Source organism: Herpailurus yagouaroundi, unplaced genomic scaffold (genome assembly GCF_014898765.1).
Source record: "Herpailurus yagouaroundi ecotype Mexico unplaced genomic scaffold, PumYag 77, whole genome shotgun sequence".
In the NCBI taxonomy this organism is placed as follows: Eukaryota; Metazoa; Chordata; class Mammalia; order Carnivora; family Felidae; genus Herpailurus; species Herpailurus yagouaroundi.
The window spans coordinates 85993843-86013988 of record NW_024412388.1 but is presented as its reverse complement, the minus strand read 5'-3'; the positions used below and the strand labels follow the sequence as shown (position 1 = coordinate 86013988).

The 20146-nt window shown below is 35.7% G+C and overlaps 1 protein-coding gene across 2 annotated transcripts in view; it reads right to left on the bottom strand.

Moving 5' to 3' along the window:
• The window catches only part of AGL (amylo-alpha-1,6-glucosidase and 4-alpha-glucanotransferase), an 83562-nt gene that overhangs the window by 30509 nt on the left and 32907 nt on the right, over nt 1-20146 (bottom strand). For both annotated transcript variants that reach the window (XM_040471074.1, XM_040471075.1), the window contains exons 8-24: nt 19785-19911; nt 19334-19436; nt 19141-19238; nt 18102-18241; nt 16863-17050; nt 15151-15274; nt 14173-14336; nt 13499-13600; nt 12996-13151; nt 12750-12900; nt 9974-10098; nt 9772-9884; nt 9295-9429; nt 6133-6263; nt 2141-2277; nt 1764-1897; nt 300-475 (exon numbers count right to left, since the gene is read on the bottom strand). In XM_040471074.1, the coding sequence (XP_040327008.1) occupies nt 300-475; nt 1764-1897; nt 2141-2277; nt 6133-6263; nt 9295-9429; nt 9772-9884; nt 9974-10098; nt 12750-12900; nt 12996-13151; nt 13499-13600; nt 14173-14336; nt 15151-15274; nt 16863-17050; nt 18102-18241; nt 19141-19238; nt 19334-19436; nt 19785-19911 (2304 nt within the window). The remainder of the gene's footprint in view (nt 1-299; nt 476-1763; nt 1898-2140; nt 2278-6132; nt 6264-9294; nt 9430-9771; nt 9885-9973; nt 10099-12749; nt 12901-12995; nt 13152-13498; nt 13601-14172; nt 14337-15150; nt 15275-16862; nt 17051-18101; nt 18242-19140; nt 19239-19333; nt 19437-19784; nt 19912-20146) is intronic.

Here is a 20146-nt window from a genome sequence, read left to right as displayed (position 1 = left end):
CAAATCTGATAAAAAAAAATACAAAATACTCAGAGTTGGAAAAAATAGAAACATGCAGAAGAAAAGGATTAATGAGCCACAATGAAAACACACAAATAAATGTCTGTTGCACAGTATTAATTAAATAGTAAGCACAATTGTTAGTTTTACAAGTGAATAGCTATGGAATTTTACTAAGCAGTCACATAAAATCTTGGGTAACATCATGAGTTTTTTTAAAAAATTAGTCATTTCCCCATAGCTTTTCCTCTTTGAAAAAATATTGACTGACACATTTTAACCTGTATGTAATTTCTTACCTGCAGCTAGAGATACACAATATTGCTCCTTTTCTTTTGTGATCTCATTTAGCCTATATGGCACATCCATGAGTGAAGGTGAAAGACGTGGCAGAGAAGGGCACTTTCCTACTCCACACATTTGCACTGATCCCAGTGAAAGGTGTTTCACAAAGGTAGAACCATTCTGAACAAAGCTGTAACAAAGTGACCGAGTTTAAAATATTTGTAGAGGGGCACCTAGGTGGCTTAGTCAGCTGAGTGTCTTACTCTTGATTTTGGCTCAAGTCATGATCTCATGGTTCGTGAGATTGAGCCCTGAGTCAGGCTCTGTGCTGAGCCTGCTTGGGATTCTTTCCCTTTCTCTGCCCCTCCCCTTCTTGTGCACATTCTCTCTCTTTCTCTCTTTCCTCTCGAATAATAAATACACTTAAAAATATTATTTGTAGAAATGCAAAATTGTGGTGTTCATACCACATACTTGAAATCTACTCTCAACAGATCTTAAGTGTACAATGCAATACTGCTATTTACAGGCACAATGGTACACAGCACATTTCTAGAACTTACTCATCTTGCATACCTACTATTTCAAAATTATTTAGCAGTGTCATTTTATTTGGTTTCTTTCAAAGTCTCTCTACGCAGATGTGTAAAAATGGTAATACTAGTTGAAAACATTTTCAATTTGGTTAGATTTCAGAACTGCTTTCATTTTACCCAGTATTACAACTGGCTTTAAGTCCATGACCTTGTTGTGCCAAATGGAAGGAAGGGCTGAAGTTCTGTTCTTTCTGAAATTATGCCCAAATCAATTTGGTGGCTCTTCAGTGGCACATTAGATCTGTAATTTCATTTTAGGGAAATTCATCACTAAAGGCAGATTTCATTCATAATAACAGAATAACTTTTTTCTTAGTTAATGAAAAATTAGAAAAAGAACTATATATGCATATTCTTTAAAAATTTTTTTTAAAAACATTTTTATTTATTTTTGAGAGACAGAGCACGAGCAGGGGAGGGGCAGACAGAGAGGGAGACACAGAATCCAAAGCAGGCTCCAGGCTCTGAGCTATCAGCACAGGACCTGACGCGGGGCTTGAACTCACACACTGTGAGATCATGACCTGAGCTGAAGTCTGACGCTTAACTGACTGAGCTACCCAGGCATATTTTGTATGCATATTCTAAACTTATATCCATTAACGTAACAAGTCAATGAGTAAACAGAAACAAGTAATATAAAACAATTAAATTTTCTCATGAACATGTTTTTTTAGCTTTACTGAACAGATTTTAATGGGGATGTTTGTTTTTATATGCTCCAGATTAAAGGATGCAAATATATTTATTATCCACTTACAGACTCTCACCTCTGAGTCTATGACAATTCCTTACGTTTTGGTCTTTCAAATGTGTGTATAAACTGACTGCATACAGTTTCTACACAAGCATGCCTATTTACTCAAGCTTTGTTGGATATACCTTGACATCTGCTTCCATGCTATATCCAGAAGAGTGGTGTATGCACCGATTAGTATAGCATCAAAGTAGCATGGGATAAGATAACGTGGGATCTGCTTCAGGTAGAAGAACATAGCCTGCAACCATTTACCAACCTGTCATAAAAATAATTTTAGAAGTTAACTCGGTGTGTTTACAGGCTGGATGCATTTTAAGAGGTAAATCCAAACATGCATCTATTATCTAATAATCCACTAGATTTCCATTTATTAGAATCAGAAGATGATGAAGAAGGGAGGGAAATATTTCAGAAAACAATGTTAATTTTATAGATACCATAGTAATATAATTTTTATTTGTGTCCTTGTTTTTTTCAGCTAGAACATAGCTTTACTTACTTCAGCAATAGTTCCTGACCGTGAAATAAGCCGGTTACTGACATAGTCAATCATCCAATCTCCAGATCTCAAATTATCACAGAAGGGATGCCCCAAGTCATTCTTTGGTCTTATTTCTGCCAAGACGGACATTAATCCTGAAAATTCATAGAAATATCATGCTGTTATTAGCAGAGGCAACTTGTTCCCATAGCCTGGACTACTGCTGTCTCTAATGATTTAGGGTGAACACATATAGACGTAGACACAAGGGCTGCAAAGACCACAGTGGCACTTCCCGTGGTTGGAGATAAGTGTGGCAACAGTGGCTGGGCCCAAGATACAAAGACATACTGAAGGGGACTACTGTCATAGGAGCTATGCCGAGCTTTCCAAGATGCTTAACTTCTGGGACTTGTTTTGTTCTTTTGAATTTGAATATTATAATATTCAAAGGCAACTACATGTCATAGTTTCCTTAGCCTAAGGCACTGGGGAAAAATTGGTAAGTCTGTGTCTTCTCATAGTGGAAAGTGGTAGATTCATTACTATTCAGGCAATCACAGGACTGGTTTCAGAGAGAACAAGAACATCTCTGGTAACAATAATAACAAAGCCGGCTTTGGAGAGAATCTTTGAAATATAACAAGAGCTAGCTGGGACTAAACAAACCATCAAGGTGAATATATGGGCATATCCTTAAGTAATACTCAACAGAAACTCATAGAATTCCTATGCATACATAGCAGAGTCTGTTATTTCAATGACAGAACAATAGCACTTCTTTGGTTGCCCAATAATGCAATAATTTCCACCTTAAAAATATTATATTAATAGCCTCACCACGTTCACTTTGACTACATTTATTTATATATTTAGAATTTAATTTTACTGTGTATGTAGCATGTCTCGAGAAATTGAAAAAATAATTATATAAATTTAAGATGTAGTTCTTTCTCTCAAGGGCCTTTACAACCTTCTTTGGGAAACAAAGCTTAAAACATTAAAAAAAAAACAACTAGAAAACAAGACAGTATAAAATAACATTTCACTTTTGCCCTAGTATTTTAAGGGAAGGCAAACATTGCTCAGCAAATGTGAGCTCCGCTTGTTTAATAATGGTGACATGATGGAGCAGCGTTTTAGAAAAAGAGATCTGATATATCAATGGGATGGGATGATTTGTGGAAGAGGTAACAAGAGGTTGGAAAACAGGTTACTTGGTTTTGCAGACGGGACTTAGTCTTTGAATAGGGTGCTAACTATGAAAATAAAAGAATATGGCATATCACAGAGAACACAGAAAAAAATCCATAGTCATAATCACTGATTAAATAGTGAAGATAAGAGGGATGGATCCAAAAATAGATTCCTGGATTCCAACATGACTGAGTATGTATTATTGTAAGAAGTAGAGAAGAAGAGAAAGGGAATGTGGCTTAGGGGAGAGAAAGTCAGTGAAGTTGGTTGGTTTGATGTAACTGGATATTGCTATTTAAAAATTTTTTTTTAATGTTTATTTATTTTTGAGAGAGAGAGAGAGAGAGCGCGTGCGTGCGTAAGCACGGGGGAGGGGCAAAGAGAGACAGAGACCCAGAATCTGAAGCAGGCTCCAGGCTCTGAGCTGTCAGCACAGAACCTGACATTGGGCTTGAACACACAAGCAGTGAGATTATGACCTGAGCTGAAGTCTGATACTCAACCGACCGAGCCACCCAGGCACCCTGAATGTTGCCATCAAGAGCCTGCTAGAAATATTCAGTGGAATGTTGGAAACACTAAACTGTCAGAGAAAAAAGGGATTGATATAAAGAAAAAAATAAATCAGGACAGAGTTAGTAACGAACTAGACTTAACTCTAAGAAAGGAAAGAAAAGAAGTTCATGGAGGGGCGCCTGGGTGACTCAGTCGGTTAAGCGTCCAATTTCGGCTCAGGTCGTGATCTCGCAGTTCATGAGTTCAAGCCCCACATCTGGCTCTGTGCTGACAGCTCAGAGCCTGATGCCTGCTTCAGATTCTGTCTCCCTCACTCTCTGCCCCTCCCCTGCTCATGCTCTCTCTAAAATAAAAAATTAACATTAAAAAAAAAAAAAAAGTTCATGGAAGTCTTTTCTGTCAAGTAGCAGGTGTTCAACAGCTCGGAGTGAAAATGGAATGAATAGCTGTTTATGACTGGTAACATATACATTTCTTTATTTCTCACAGCACAAAACATTATGTGTTGAAAGTGAGACTGTTTTAGAAAAAAGTGTCATAAGTACAAAAATCTGAAATTTACTGACAGTTCTTATGTGCTTAGTTTTGTAGAAAGTATAAAAGCTAAAAAACAAGAATGCAAAAAAGGCAAACATTCTTTTTTCTCAAGGTACAATCTACTTAGTGGAATTAAAAAAAATTTTTTTTAACGTTTATTTATTTTTGAGACAAAGAGAGAGACAGAGCATGAACGGGGGAGGGGCAGAGACAGAGAGACAGAGTCAGAAGCAGGCTCCAGGCTCTGAGCCATCAGCCCAGAGCCCAACGCGGGGCTCGAACTCACAGACTGCGAGATCGTGACCTGAGCTGAAGTCAGACGCTTAACTGACTGAGCCACCCAGGCGCCCCTTAGTGGAATTTTAAAGCTAATAACCACCAAGTACTAACTATGAACCCAGCATTGTCTAAGTGCTTTACGTGTATTATCTCATTTAATCCTTGTGGTAGGCACTAGTACTGTTTCCATTTTATAGATGAGAAAATTGAACCATGGAGAGCTTACTCTAAGGTTATACAGCTAGTTAGTATAGAACCAGCAAGTCTGGTTCTAAATCCTTTTTTCCCCCAAATTTATTTATTTATTTTCAGAGAGAGCAAGTGGGGGGAGGGGCAGAGAAAGAGGGAGTGAGAGAGAATCCCACGCAGGCTCTATGCTGCCAGCACAGAGCCCAACACAGGGTCCAACTCTGGAAACTGTGAGATCATGACCTGAGCAGAAACCAAGAGTTGGACGCTTAACTAACTGAGCCACTCAGGCATCCCTAGAGCCCATTCTTAACCACAACAATAAAGATTCACAAAACACGTTGTGCTAATTACTAAAATACTCAATATATTCCAAGGGCCAAGTAAGAGGAATAATAAATTAATACAATGGGTATCTAGGGGACAAAGAAATAACTGTGAAAATTAATAGTTAAGGAATGCTTTGTGGAAAATGTAAGAATTGAATTCATCTTTATTATTTATTATTTAAAAAAAATTTTTTTAACGTTTATTTATTTTTGAGACAGAGAGAGACAGAGCATGAACGGGGGAGGGTCAGAGAGAGGAAGACACAGAATCTGAAACAGGCTCCAGGCTCTGAGCTGTCAGCACAGAGCCCGATGCGGGGCTTGAACTCACGGACCTTGAGATCATGACCTGAGCCGAAGTCGGCCGCTTAACCAACTGAGCCACCCAGGCGCCCCTGAATTCATCTTTAAAGATGGGTTAGATGGACAAAGAAAATAAGCAGTTGCAAAGGAGGCATGATACATGGGATCCTATATGAACCAGGAACACGTGTGATAAACCAAATTTTGCGGACAAACATCCAAGAAAATATTTCCAACCAGATGGGTTAAACTGATAATTAAATATTTAGCTCCTATGTTCTGTCTTACAACTACTTAATATTTTATTATAAGTTCTCTTTGTAGGATAAGACAAATATGCAATGAAACAAAACTTCCAATTAGATGAAAAAGAAAGATGAATGTATAATAGTTACAACCTAGTCCCATTTGGGGACCAAATAAATCTTCTCATTTAGTCTTCAAGAAAGCCCTATGAATTAGACAATATTTTTCACATTTTATAGAGGCAGAAATTGGAGCAGAGAAAAGGGAAGTTACTTGCTGGAGATCTAGCTGGCAGAGCCACAATTTGAACCTAAGCAGTCAAATTCTGAGCCTGGACTCCTATTTCCATAAAGAAGACACCATATGACCCTAAAAAAACCCTTCAAAGATTTAACTATCCTTGCATTTGCTTACCTTGAAGACCTGCATATTTAAGAGATGACCAGTTTGGGATGTCGTAACAGCCTCCACCATCTTCTTGTTCTTCTGCTTCACATCGGTAAAGTACCTGATTCAGCTCAGCCAAAGTTAATTTAGAAGCAATACTAAGAAGTGGAAAATAAAGAGAACTGGTTAAATACAGTAAAATTTCACTTGCTGTCAATAAAACTAAAGAGGAAAATCTGAATCATAACCATAATGATTCAATATATGTTTTAGGAATTTGGCATTATGATATACATTATAAACAATATTCATTATGAATAGTAGTTTAAAGATAAAACATGCTAAAAATTCAGTTAGAAGTAACACTTCTTCCAAGCAAAAAAAAAAAAAAAAAAAATGAAGTGTCAAATTTTACTACTTAGAGTATGCTAGAAAATTTTTTGGTTGCTACCACTTTTTTCTCACAAATTTACTTTTTTAATCTTTCTAGTTGAGCTTAGTTGTTTCTTTATATTCTATGTGGGACATCAATAGCTTTTTATGCTAATTATCTTGAAATCAAAATACTTCTGAAAGACTAGTAAAGGGATAATCAAAAGTCACAGTTAACCACCTTAGAAATCAGGTAGCATTTCTCTCCTTTTCCTTTTCTCCTTTCCGCAGGTTGCATTACCCTTTAGTTGGGTTATTCAGGAAACCAGGATTTTCTTAGATAAAGATGCTTCTTGATAGTAGTTGGAAGGAAGTGTCTATCATGGCCTTGGTTTCCCTTTGTCCAGGTAGCAGTGAGACTGTATTACTGACTACACCTGAATACAACCAAAAACTCTACTTTCTTGCAATTCTAGCTGTTTAGTCATTTCATTTTACCTAACTGAACACAAATCCTCCTGAGTTGTATGTGAACACATAATCCTCTTGAATGTACTTCCTTCCTTCTCTTTTAGTTCTGCCTCAGCTTAGAAAATTATTGTTGGCTGTGCTTTATTCCCTGTCTCTGCCTAGACTCTGTCCCCACAGCTGGGACTGACTTCTCCTTCATCTGCAGTCTGTGAATCAAGTTTGACCAAATCAGTCAGCAGTCTCAGTATCAACTCCATTCTAGGGCAATATTTTTCAACACGTAGCCAGTGAACTTGCATATGAATTCCCATGAGCTTATTAAAATGCATATTTCTTGGCCTTGCCCCAAAATAACCTGAGTAGGTCTGAGGATGAATATTCATTTTATAAGTACTGTGCAGAAACACCAAATTGCTTCATCACAGATTTTTTTTTAGAATGCAACTACTTTTCTAACAATAGTTTGAATGGAGCTAATATCCTTAATGATAAAAGCTCTTATAAAAACAAAAAGTTGAACACAACAGAAAAATGGACTGGTACATAAAATGATATTTCATGGACAGCCAGTGAACAACAACAAAAATTTAGCTTGGGGGTGCCTGGCTGGCTCAGTTGGAGGAGCATGCAACTCCTGATCTCAGGGTCATGAGTTCGGGACCCACACTGGGTGTAGAGATTGCTAAAAAGACAAACTTAAAAAAAAATTTAGCTTAACTAATATTTAAAACAAATTAAGATGTGACTTTAAAGTAGTTTATGTTTATAAATTTGATTAGTAATAGCTAACACTCATCGATCACTTACCATCATCTTATAATCACTGTTCTAAGTGTTTTACATAAATAATCATAACTGTTTAAAAGAGGCACTATATTGATATCTATTAGGTTGCTTGCCCAAGGTCTTACTTCTTACAGCTATGAGAGTCTGAAATCAATTCAGGTTGGTTCCATATTCTAGGCTCTTAACATTACATTGTAACGATATATACTCAGAATTGGTAACAATGTCAAGTAATGGACACCCTTACATAGAGCTGAAAGAATAAAATCTTTCTGGAGGAGGTTTGGCAGTTTTAAAAGCCTCAGATATGTGGAGATAGCCTTATGAAGAAATTCCGTTTCTGGAAATTTATCCTAGTATTTATGACAGCAAACATATATGGAGCATTTATTATGTGCTATCAAGTGTTAAGTGCTTTCTATGCAGTATCCTATTTAACCCTTACTAAATTTAAGAGGTAGGTGCTATTATCAGCCCAGTTCTTCAGGTGGAAAAACTGAGATGAAGAAAATCTTAATATGTTGTCTAAGATTATTTTAGGAATAGTGAAGCTGGAGTGAAAGCCAACTCTAAATTTCAAAACCCAAATTTTTTGGTATTATGTGGTACCACCTAGTAAGGGAATAGATAGTAAGGGAATGACTAAGAATTCAGGCAAAGATGAATGTAAAAAAAACATACATAACAGGGAATTATTGGATGTAGTTTAGATGTCCAAAAACTGGAGGCTGAGTAAATAAATTTGGGGATAGCCAAATAATAGAATAATATGCTCCCCCTTTTTGTGTGTTTCAAATTTTTATTTAAATTCTAGCCAGTAAGGGGCGCCTGGGTTGCTCAGTCTGTTGAGCATCTGACTTTGGCTCAGGTCACACTCCGTGAGTTTGAGCCCTGCATCGGGCTCTGTGCTGACAGCTGGGAGCCTGGAGCCTGCCTCAGATTCTGTGTCTCCCTCTCTCTGAACCTCCTCTGTTTCAGCTCTTGTCTTTCTCTGTCTCAAAAATAAATAAACACTAAAGAAAAATTAAAAAAAAAATTCTAGCCAGTTAGCAACATAGTGTATGTTAACTCTAGCAGGAGTAGAATTTAGTGATTCATCACTTACATATAATACCCAGTGCTCATCACAACAAATGCCCTCCTTAATACCCATCACCCATTTAGCCCACCCCTCCCCCGCCCACCTCCCCAATACAGTCTCATTTAAAAAATGATGTTGTAAGGAATATGATGAATGTAACTTAGCCTCAAATAGTTCAGAAAAATTGTGTACATGTGCATGTGTGTGTGTGTGTATAGAGATGTATGTATCTGTTTGCATGTATCTACCTATTGCTACATATAGAGAGTGCGTGACTGTGAGAGAGTGCACAAGCAAGCACACACACAAATGATAAAGCAATAGGACAAAATGTTAATAACAGATGATGCTGATACTACTGGCCTTTGGACCACCGTGTGAATAGCAAGGATATAGAGGACTCTTATAAAAAACTGCTTCAATCAGACTTGTGGTAACTGATCAGTTATTAAAATGGCAAATCTCCATAAACTACTTACAAAGCGAAAGGAATTTTTAATATAGGATCTGAGTTGTCAACAGCAAGGCTTCCAGATTTAAAGTGAGGACTGAACTGTGTCAGATGATTTCGAAGAATTCCAACAGCGACTTGTGCATGTGGATCAAGACTAACTCTGAAAATGTTAATTAAAAAATAGTTACTTTTTAGGAATGACTTATTCCAAATTAACTCAATATATAATCAATTTTACAAACAAAGGAGCGCCTGGGTGGCTCAGTTGGTTAAGGTCTGACTTCGGCTCAGGTCATGATCTCTTGGTTGACGAGTTTGAGCCCCATGTTGGGCTCTGTGCTGACAGCTCTGAGCCTGGAGCCTACTTTGGATTTTGTGTCTCCCTTTCTCTCTGCCCCTCCCCTGCTTGCACTCTGTCTCTCTCTCTCTAAAAAATAGATAGACATTAAAAAAAAAAAAAACCCAAAAACAAACAAAGTCAACAGTTTGAATTCCAACATACCTGAATATAATAACACTTCCCGGAGACAAGTTTTCAAATTCTATTTCTTGAATATATTCATTGGGTCCTTTTGTGGCAACTCCAGCTTGTTTAACAATTTTACTTTCACTAAGCTTGAAAAAAATTGTATAAGACCATTTAACAAATAATTCTAATGTCCTTAAAATGTTAAATACAGCAGTGAGATTAGACTCCCAAATACCTGAATATGTTCTCTAATTTCTACTGTGATATTTGGCATTCCATTGATGAAATTCTCATCCTTCCGATAAGGTTTTGCATTTCTCTCAATAGTTCTGGCTTCAAGAACTACTTCTTCAATTTTGCCTAGGAATACATGAAATGTTAATGAAATTTCATATTAAACCACCTGAAATTAGGAATTGCTAAAGGGTTTTAAAATAACTTAAAGTTGAATATGAAATATCAGTCTGAGGGTAGATGATTGTACCCAAGATGCATTTTTCACACAATGTTTTTGTTTTTAAAACATAAATTAACAAATATTTATTTGAAAAGAGATCTTATTCAAGTAATAATGGCTTAGCTCTCAGGAACAATATATAACCTTCCTAATTTTAAGCAGAGAGAAAATAAATCACTTAGAAGACTTGTATTAAGAATTGGAGGGGCGCCTGGGTGGCACAGTCGGTTAAGCGTCCGACTTCAGCCAGGTCACGATCTTGTGGTCCGTGAGTTCGAGCCCCGCATCAGGCTCTGGGCTGATGGCTCAGAGCCTGGAGCCTGTTTCCGATTCTGTGTCTCCCTCTCTCTCTGCCCCTCCCCCGTTCATGCTCTGTCTCTCTCTGTCCCAAAAATAAATAAAACGTTGAAAAAAAAATTAAAAAAAAAAAAAAAGAATTGGAAAATTTCAGAAATACAAAAAGTAGGGAAAAATTTAAAAAACCCAGGTCCTACTTCCTAGCTTAAGAAAACATTACAAATGTGTACCTTTCCTTCTCCTTCAGAGGTAACTACTATCTACAGTTTGGCGTTCACTGATCCTGTGCACTTTTTCTATATATGTCTGTTTCCCGACACAACAGGTTATTTTCCTATTTCCAAGCTTTATTAAAATGAAATCAGATTATATACATAGTTCTGCAACTCGCTTTCTATTAAACAACACTGTATATTTTAGATTTGTTCACATTGCTACATTAGCTGCAGCTCATTTATTTCAAATGCCAAATAGCATTCCACTGTATGAATATACCAAATATATTCTCATCCCTGTCTTCTAACCGAATATCTGAGAGTTGTTCAGAGATATACCTAGGACAGAAGTGCTGAGTCAAAGGATACATAAAACTTGAATTTTATTATTTAAATAATTTAAGCTTTAAGCCATTAATCTGACAATAGGTAACAGCACCCTTTGGATCCAGAAATTCTACTTCTCGAAATACATACTAAGAGCTTGTTTAAAAATTTTTTTAAATGTTTTATTTATTTTTGAGACAGAGAGAGATAGAGCATGAACGGGGGAGGGTCAGAGAGAGAGGGAGACACAGAATCTGAAGCAGGCTCCAGGCTCTGAGCTGTCAGCACAGAGCCCGACGCGGGGCTCGAACCCATGGACCATGAGATCATGACCTGAGCCGAAGTCGGATGCTTAACCGACTGAGCCACCCAGGCGCCCCACTAAGAGCTTGTTTAAAAGAAAAAATTATTCTGAAAAAAATTATTCCTAAAGTATATTCAAAACTTAAATAAGACACCGCTAAACATATAAAGAATATTAAAAATAGATACTAACATAATAAAATATGAAATATTGAACATCATGAAAATCACAATTTTGTGGACCAAATGGGGATATTTTAGTAATGATTGGTGACCAAAACAAAATCTGAGGTAATACTGTCCACACTGATTCCAGCCATGTAAAACTATATATGTACATTAGCAACAATTAGACAAGATTACTGAATATACACTTGTAAACAGTTAAAAATAACTAATGAACATTTAACCCTAAAACTGTTCAAGTTGATAATTTTTAAAAATTGGAGTTATGCATATTTAACAACTAGCAACCGACATAGAATATGATTATTTTTATAGGAATCTTCATCTATTCTTATAATTGACAGACTGGGATAGCTGTTAATGCTCACAGGAGAATGTTTTGCTAGAATATATGATATATAACAGTAAGTGAGGAGATAAAATACACACATCTAGAAAAAAATCTAGCAATAATAAGGATATATCTCAGGGATGCATTTTATAATTATCAAAGAAGAGATATGGGAAGACTATAATTGCTGTATGTTCACAAAAGAGAAAAATTACTGAGTACTTAGAAAAGGTTTTTCAAGGGAGGTGGAACGTTAGTTCTTGAAAGATGTGAAAAATACACATATATAGATGTTAGTAAGACTACTTGAGGACCAATGAAAATATCTATCTGGTTAAAATAGTGGAGTAACAGAGGGTTAGTAAGGCAGTTGAGGATGGGTTATGAAGAGCCTTAAATATTAAACTATTTTTTACTTTGGTTTATATAGGTGTGTAGGTTATTACATGCACACACACAAATACACACACGCAAATATACATACAGACACATGAATGTACACATATATTTCTTGGGTATGAAAGAAATACATGTAGGTTTTATAAAAATTAGGAAATATGGGAATGTATTAAGATAAAAATAAGGCTATTTCACAACTCAAAAAATGTTAATATTTGAGAATATTTCTGACCAGGTTTTGTTCCATGTTGTAAAAATGTAAGTTCCCCCAAATTAATTCCTTTCTTCCATTCTTTTTTAAAAGTAAGCTCTATACCCAACATGGGGCTTTAACTCACGACCCTGAGCCAGCCAGGGGCCCCAACTTACCCAAAATTTCAAATTCTTTTTCTCAACTACAGCTATACTTGCAATGTGTTATAATATATGCTATATAATTACAATTTAATATAACAAAGTAATATAATCATAATATACCAGGGATATATTGCATTACCAGGGATGCACATTTGAGGTACTTCCTTGCTGTAAAATGAGGTCTTAGGATTCCTGAAAGCAGTTCTAGACACAGACACAACAGACTGATGAATACTGGGCGAATGTCTTGTTACTGCCACTATGTCTTCATCAACCTGATCCACATACACCTGAGAAACAGAAAGAAAACACATTAGCACTCAAACTGGAAAGACTTACTCTGAAATTAAACCTTAAGAAACTTAACAAAAATTTAGTTTCTTGCCTGAATGAAACCCTTGGCCCCAAGCTCTTGATGAAGTTTATTGATAGCACATCTGGCTGCAATAATTCCACTTTGGAAATTAACTTCACCTGTATTTGATGGCGATGCTCCAGGATTCCACTTAGTATAAAACCGTTCTTCAGAAACCACTGAAATCTGAACAAAGTTAAAACTTAGCCATGTATACATTTAAAAAATTTTTTTTTCAACATTTATTTATTTTTGGGACAGAGAGAGACAGAACATGAACGGGGGAGGGGCAGAGAGAGAGGGAGACACAGAATTGGAAGCAGGCTCCAGGCTCTGAGCCATCAGCCCAGAGCCCGACGCGGGGCTCGAACTCACGGAGCGCGAGATCGTGACCTGGCTGAAGTCGGACGCTCAACCGACTGCGCCACCCAGGCGCCCCATATACATTTTAATTATAATGAGAACTTCTGGTAAAAGTGCTCAAGGTTGTTGGCCATTGTGGATTTAAAAAAAAAAACAACACACAAACACACCTGATGAGGCACTAATTCATCATAGCCTTTAGTACTTCCACTAGCACAACATGCCATAGAAACAATCGTGGTACTCGGGAGAGCATCATATTCTGACCTATGCTAGAGAACAATAAACAAACAAACAAAAAAACAACCAAGTTTATTTTCTTTTAAATGCAAAGTGAAGTAAAGGATACATAGTTACACACTATAAGACATTCATATGCTTTAAAACAAATAAAACATTAAAAAACTATGTACCACAATCATTTATAAATCTAAGACATGATTCTGAAGTATGTAGATATTATTGCCACTAAGTATCAGAGAACTAAATATCAAAACATTTATTTATTGATTTTTCCTTTTTCAAGTTTTTATTTAAATTCCAGTTAGTTAACATCCAGTGTGTAACATTAGTTTCAGGTGTAGAATTGAGTGATTCATCACTTACATACAACACCCAGTGCTCATCACAAGTGCCCTCCATAATACCCATCACCCATTTCATTTAGCCCATGCCCCCACCTACCTCCTCTCCAGCAACCCTCAGTTTGTTCTCTATACTTGAGTCTCTTTTATGGTTAGTGTCTCTCTCTCTTTTTTTTCTCCTATGTTGATCCATTACATTTCTTAAACTCTACATGAATTTAGCAAAATAAGTAAACACAAGAAAGAGATTAGATGCTTACCACAATAGGACACTCATTATCATGGGTAATATCCATAAACAGGGCGTGTGCAATAGCCGGCATTAAAGGCCTCAGACAAGGCTGAACAAAGGATCCAACAGGTTCTCCTCCATATCTATAAACTAACCTCCCTTCTTCATGGCTATTATATGCACTCATTGCCTCTGCAAAGCATTACAAAATATTTTAACAATCTTCATTATTATTGTCCAGAAGAGGTTAGGTTTCTTATCATAACTAACTTTCCAAACAAAGGCCACATAAATATTATAAAAAATAAAACTACTTTAAACATTTAAACAAATGTCTATTACTTTAAGTGACAAAAAAGTCTTCTCTATAACTTAGCCGAAGAAAAGGCTTATGTAGGTAAAAGGGAACACATGTTGTTTATTAGGATGTTGGTTATATAAAATCTATGGGAAAAAACCTAAGATTATATCATCTATCCAAGTAAGAGATGAAAAACAGATTTGTAGATTTTCAAAAACAAAAAAATACTTTTGCTCACGAGTCATCAATTCATCCTACCGGTCTTTCAATTTAAAAATGAGATATTTTGGGGGCGCCTGGGTGGCTCAGTTGGTTAAGCCTCTGACTTGGGTTCAACTCATGATCTCACGGGTCACCAGTTTGAGCTCTGCGTTAGGCTCTGTGCTGACAGCTCTGAGCCTGGAGCCTGCTTCAGATTCTGTGTCTCCCTCTCTCTCTGCCCCTCCCCTGCTTGCACTCTGTCTCCCTCTCTCAAGATAAATAAATAAACATTGAAAAAAATTTTTAATGAGATATTTTTCCCCAAAGTGGAAATTTTTCCTAATAAAAACAGACTGAGTTACAGAAAATTTTGTATAGAGTATTTAAAAGAACACTAACTATGTTGGAAGTTACTAAACATTGTATGTAAAGCTATTAAATGCCTTGAATCTACTTGAACAAAAACTAAAGTTTCAGATGGGAAATACACATCAACAAGCCTACCTCTTATTAGGGAACTAATGCCCAGTCTAGTAACAAAGACATTGTCCAGGTCTTCGCTTCCCGTGAACAGTTCAGCCACTACATACAAATTGGGTTGCAATTTCCTAGCAGCATCCAACATGTACTGCAAAAAGCACAGTCACACATGTAACACAAAGAGAAAAGCGAGTAGTGGGGAAGGAAAGGAGGCAGAACTAGGCATGGATTTGACATAGGAAAATATCATGGAGCAAGACAAAATGGAAATCCAAGAGGAATTTCCAAATAAATTTAATTGTACACATGTAAGAAAACATAAAACGGACCAATACACAGAGGAAACAAGAGAATTTATAAATAGAAAACAGTTAAAAAGGAAGATTAGATTTTGCAAAGATATAGAAACACAAGGGGGGCAAAAAAAGGAAGAAGAAAAATGTTAGTGTCACATTAAAAAACGTAAACCATACTGCTGTGATTCTGCTAGGCTTTCCCCCTGTTTTATGTGCATTTGTTTTTAATACTCTAACCAGACTATTAATTTTCAGGCAGCTGACTAAGCCATTATTAGGAAATTCCCTGATGGTGAATCATTTAGCTATTGCAAAGATTAGGTCTGACGAACCATACTAAAGCTAGCTTTTCCTACAGATGGTAGTAAAATCTTAGTCAGAAATTAAATCAATTTCAATTTTTTTTCATGTAACATTTGTAAAAAGGTTAACAAAATTGAAATTCTATCAGCTAACAAGTAAAATCCTAGAGGATTTTGTAACTCAAAATTAAGGAAACTGAGTTTTAATTTTCTGTTTTGTTGTAATAACAACCTTAGAAATATGTATATATGGCTGTTGCTAAAAGTACAATAAGAAAAAGACCTCTGCAAGTTTTTGGAGCTAAAAAATGTGCTACCATCTTAACTAATGTTCACTAAAGTCTTCCAAATCAAGTCAATTTTTCATCATAGGACTTGAAACATATTCATTATAATATGGCTTTAGAATAATAGGTATTTTCCAGATATGCACACATTCCGAAAGAATAGTAAGTTGTCACTGGGAAGCTATCAAAGGTCTTATAAACGGGATGAAAATTTTAAGTGTTTTCAAAGCTGTATTAGGTAGAAGATAATGCTATAAATTTTGGCACTGTTTCAGTTTCTGTAAAAAAGCCCGAAGAAGGATAAACAACCTTTATGTTTACACTTACACTTTTAAAAATAATTAATTACAAATTGATTGAAAGAGGCTAAAACTAGCTTCAATATGCTGTAATGTTAGTGCTTAAATAATAGCATAATATGTAACAGGTGACTTCACAGTGTCTATTAACATATTAAAAGCAAACTAAGAATAACAAGGATAAGACAAATTGAAATTTATATACCACTAAAATATTATTTAAAGTTAATAATAAAATAGTAATACTATGTTAACAATATGCATGACAGTATGGTTATGTATATATTATCAGAGACAATATGATCTACTTCCCTAAATTAAAATAAAAATATTAACCTATCAAACATTTTATAGCCCAGTATTCCATAGCAACTGAATCAAAAGATTCTGTTACAATTGTGAAATTATGCCAAAGTGCTAAATACTCCCACCAACTCAATGCCAGTGTCTAACTAGCAAAAGGAAACACGTATTTGCATGTTTTATTTAAGGAAAACGAGGAAAGAACACTACATTTCTTTTTTTTAATGCAGATGAATTGTTTTTCTGTACCTCAGCTACGTGAAGGGGTGTTGAGTGGCAGTTATCAAGACGCACTCCCTGGAAATAAGTCGCAGTTATTTCAGTGTATTTTTTCATGTGTGCCCAGAGAAAAGGACAGTCGTCTGGTTTATTCCCATAGCGTAATTTGACGCTGTCTCCCCAGCAAATAAGTTCTCTCCTTAGATAAACATCTGAACCTGTTAAGAAAGGAGCTTGCTTTCAGTGGGTCAGGAAATAGAATAAAAACAATTACTTCAAGGAAATACTGCTGTTTTTAAATCACACCGACTATTTCTACCACAAACCATATATTGGTTAAAATTATGTCTAAAATGGTATTGGCGTCTAAATTTATAAAGTTTTACAAAGTTAACATTATTTTATATCTTACATCTATTTCACCAAAATTCTGTTACAGTCTCTTCTAAAAATGTGTGCTTAATGTCAAAAATTCAAGTTGCTTCTGAAAGTTAAACTGTAGCAGTAGTATCACAGGCCCTTTGAAGATAGAGTTTTACCAAAAACATTTAAACCTGCCTTTCCACCTTGTTACTCATTGTTGCCAATGTTACATTACATCCACAGCCTAGGGCAGAAGGCCTTTTCTCACTTAGAATAACTAGAAAGGAGAATGCAGAGATACTTAAACCCAAAGTACATTCTTTTTTAAAAAATGATATTTTTGAATTAAATTTAATGTCATTAAAACAGACTTCTGAAATGTTAAAAAGAACAAATATATTGATGGGTCCCCAGAAAATTCTTCCTGGCAAAGAAACAGCTGTAGAAAAATAAAATGCTAGGAGAGAGAGGGAACCTGAAAGCTGAATTTAGTGTAACTGCTATTCAAATACCTTAATACCTCTTTGGCTACTGAATGAAATATCTCTTAAGGTAATATAATTGTAATAGCAATAGTGTCAAATGTATTTTAAAAATGCAATAGGTTAAATTTTTGACCAAATAAAACCTTGTGCAGAACCATCATATAAAATAGGTAAAAGCCATTCTAGTTGAGCATATGAGGAGAAGGAGGGAAAGAAGGGGGAAAGGAAAAGATGAATCTCATCTTTTTCGTCAATCCCTTCTCTTCTCTCAAACTGCATGCACTTCTGGCACCTCTGTGATGAAATACTTTAAGAACCATTAGCCTAGTGGGGAAAAAAAGTCAACGAAATAGTTTATATTTTGAGCTTGCCATAAAGTTTTCTTTCCCTATCCACAGAGAAGTTAACAAAAATGATATACCTGGTTCAGCAAAGTTTCGAAGGGGATCATCTCCCATTACCCACCCATTATGTGCCATCAGAAAACAAGCTTTATTTGGGTGATGAATCATAGATTCTTCTGTGGAGAGGGTCATTTCTTCGAATGGGAAAGTAAAATATCTATGGAGATACAATTAAGTATTAAATCCACAGGGAGAAACTCTTTGGAAACAATTTAAATTAGTATTATCAAAATATAGTACTTCCTCCTTAGCAAATAAAATAAGATTAGTTCGACACTATAGAAAATAAACTTCATTACAGGTCAAAACCTTCAGAAGATTTCCTTTTTTTTTATTAAAAATTTTTCAAAAATGTTTACTTATTTTTGAGAGAGAGATAGAAAGTGAGTGGGGGAGGGGCACAGAGAGAGAGAGAGAGAGAAGGAGACACAGAATCTGAAACAGGCTCTGGGCTCTGAGCTGTCAGCACAGAGCCTGACACGGGGCTTGAATTTGGGAACAGTGAGATCATGACCTAGGCTAAAGTAGAATACTTAAGCAACAGAGCCACCCAGGTACCCCCAGAAGATTTTCTGAGTAAATCTACTAGCTTTGAGAAATGCACAGTTAGCATTATAGCATTCTCTGGTTAACATCTTAAATAATAACTTAAAAAATCTCATAAAATTACTAAGAAAATCACTGAGGTATTGATGTTACTTTGTAAAAGCTGTTACTACACTTCAGTTGCCTAATCTGTGCTGCACATGACCTACAAGATAAGGAGCTAAATGCTGGTTCAATTTGATTGACATTATAGTAAGTATAGTAAGTACACAGTCCTCCAGAAACATTATTGTAAATGATTATAAATTGGTTCATAGTGATGATAGTTTCTCTAAACACTGGACTAACAAAATTAATTAATATTAAGCCTAGCTACCAAATCAAAACTTCCATTTCAATTAAAAAATGTACTGGAGTTACACATTAAAGGAAGCATTCAGATTAAACTGAGAAGTAAAATACAATTTTCAATTTTTAACCTTTAATGAGAAGAAAACAAAAATGGAATACCTGGTAACTAAAGGATGTTTTCTAGTGACAGGTCCTAGTTTAGGACCATGGCCAGCCAGTCGTTCATAAAACACATTTCCCAAGAGGCAATTAACTGCCTAGAACACATTAAATGAAGTTATGTCAGTAAAACCAACAACAACACACATTATTAAGACTCAAAGAAAATCAGTAGTTCAAAAGTAGGTGAAACCTGTTCCTGATGATAGTTCACAAGTTGGTGCTTCTCTGAATTTAATTCCTCAATTCTCTTGCAGAACCAGTTACAGCATTCATTAATTGCGGCTGGCCCATTGCTAGAGCAGAGACAGCAATACACACTTAATATTGAATGGTTTTAAAATTCTACATTTAAACATTTTCTCACAAGGGTGGATGAATATATTTAAATATATTCATCAGGATCTTAATTAGAGCTGAAGAAGTTTTCCAATTGTAAAAAATTTTATGTACACATATAGGAACACGGACCAGCATACAGAAAATAGAGGAAAGCATCATGCATTTGAAGGAGTAGAATTATGGCAAATTCATTTATTTAATTTTCTATTCAGGATTCTAAGAAATAGCATAATAGTAATACTAGCCGTGAAGGTTTGTAACTAATATCATCCTTTATTTTGTAGGAAAAATACATAACATACTCATGTGGTATGAAAGTTGCTAGTGCAATGTTCATATCTACAGTACAGCCAAGCCTTCTGTATTCAGGATCTTGAATAATCTTAAGGTGTTTCTTTGGATCAGGTTTGGTTGTTATTTTCCTATTTTCTGAAAGCAAGAGCAAGAAAAGATGATATCTTAAATGCAAATATCCACAAGGAGATTGTAATCATTACTGATTCCAAATTTTTAATTTACAATTTTTTCATAGAAAATAAAATGTTTATTTCACAAGCATCCTTCCTACCCCCATCTTCCTGAACACCACCTAACACACACACATTCACACACACACTCACACACACACTCACACACACACACACACACACACATATATATATAT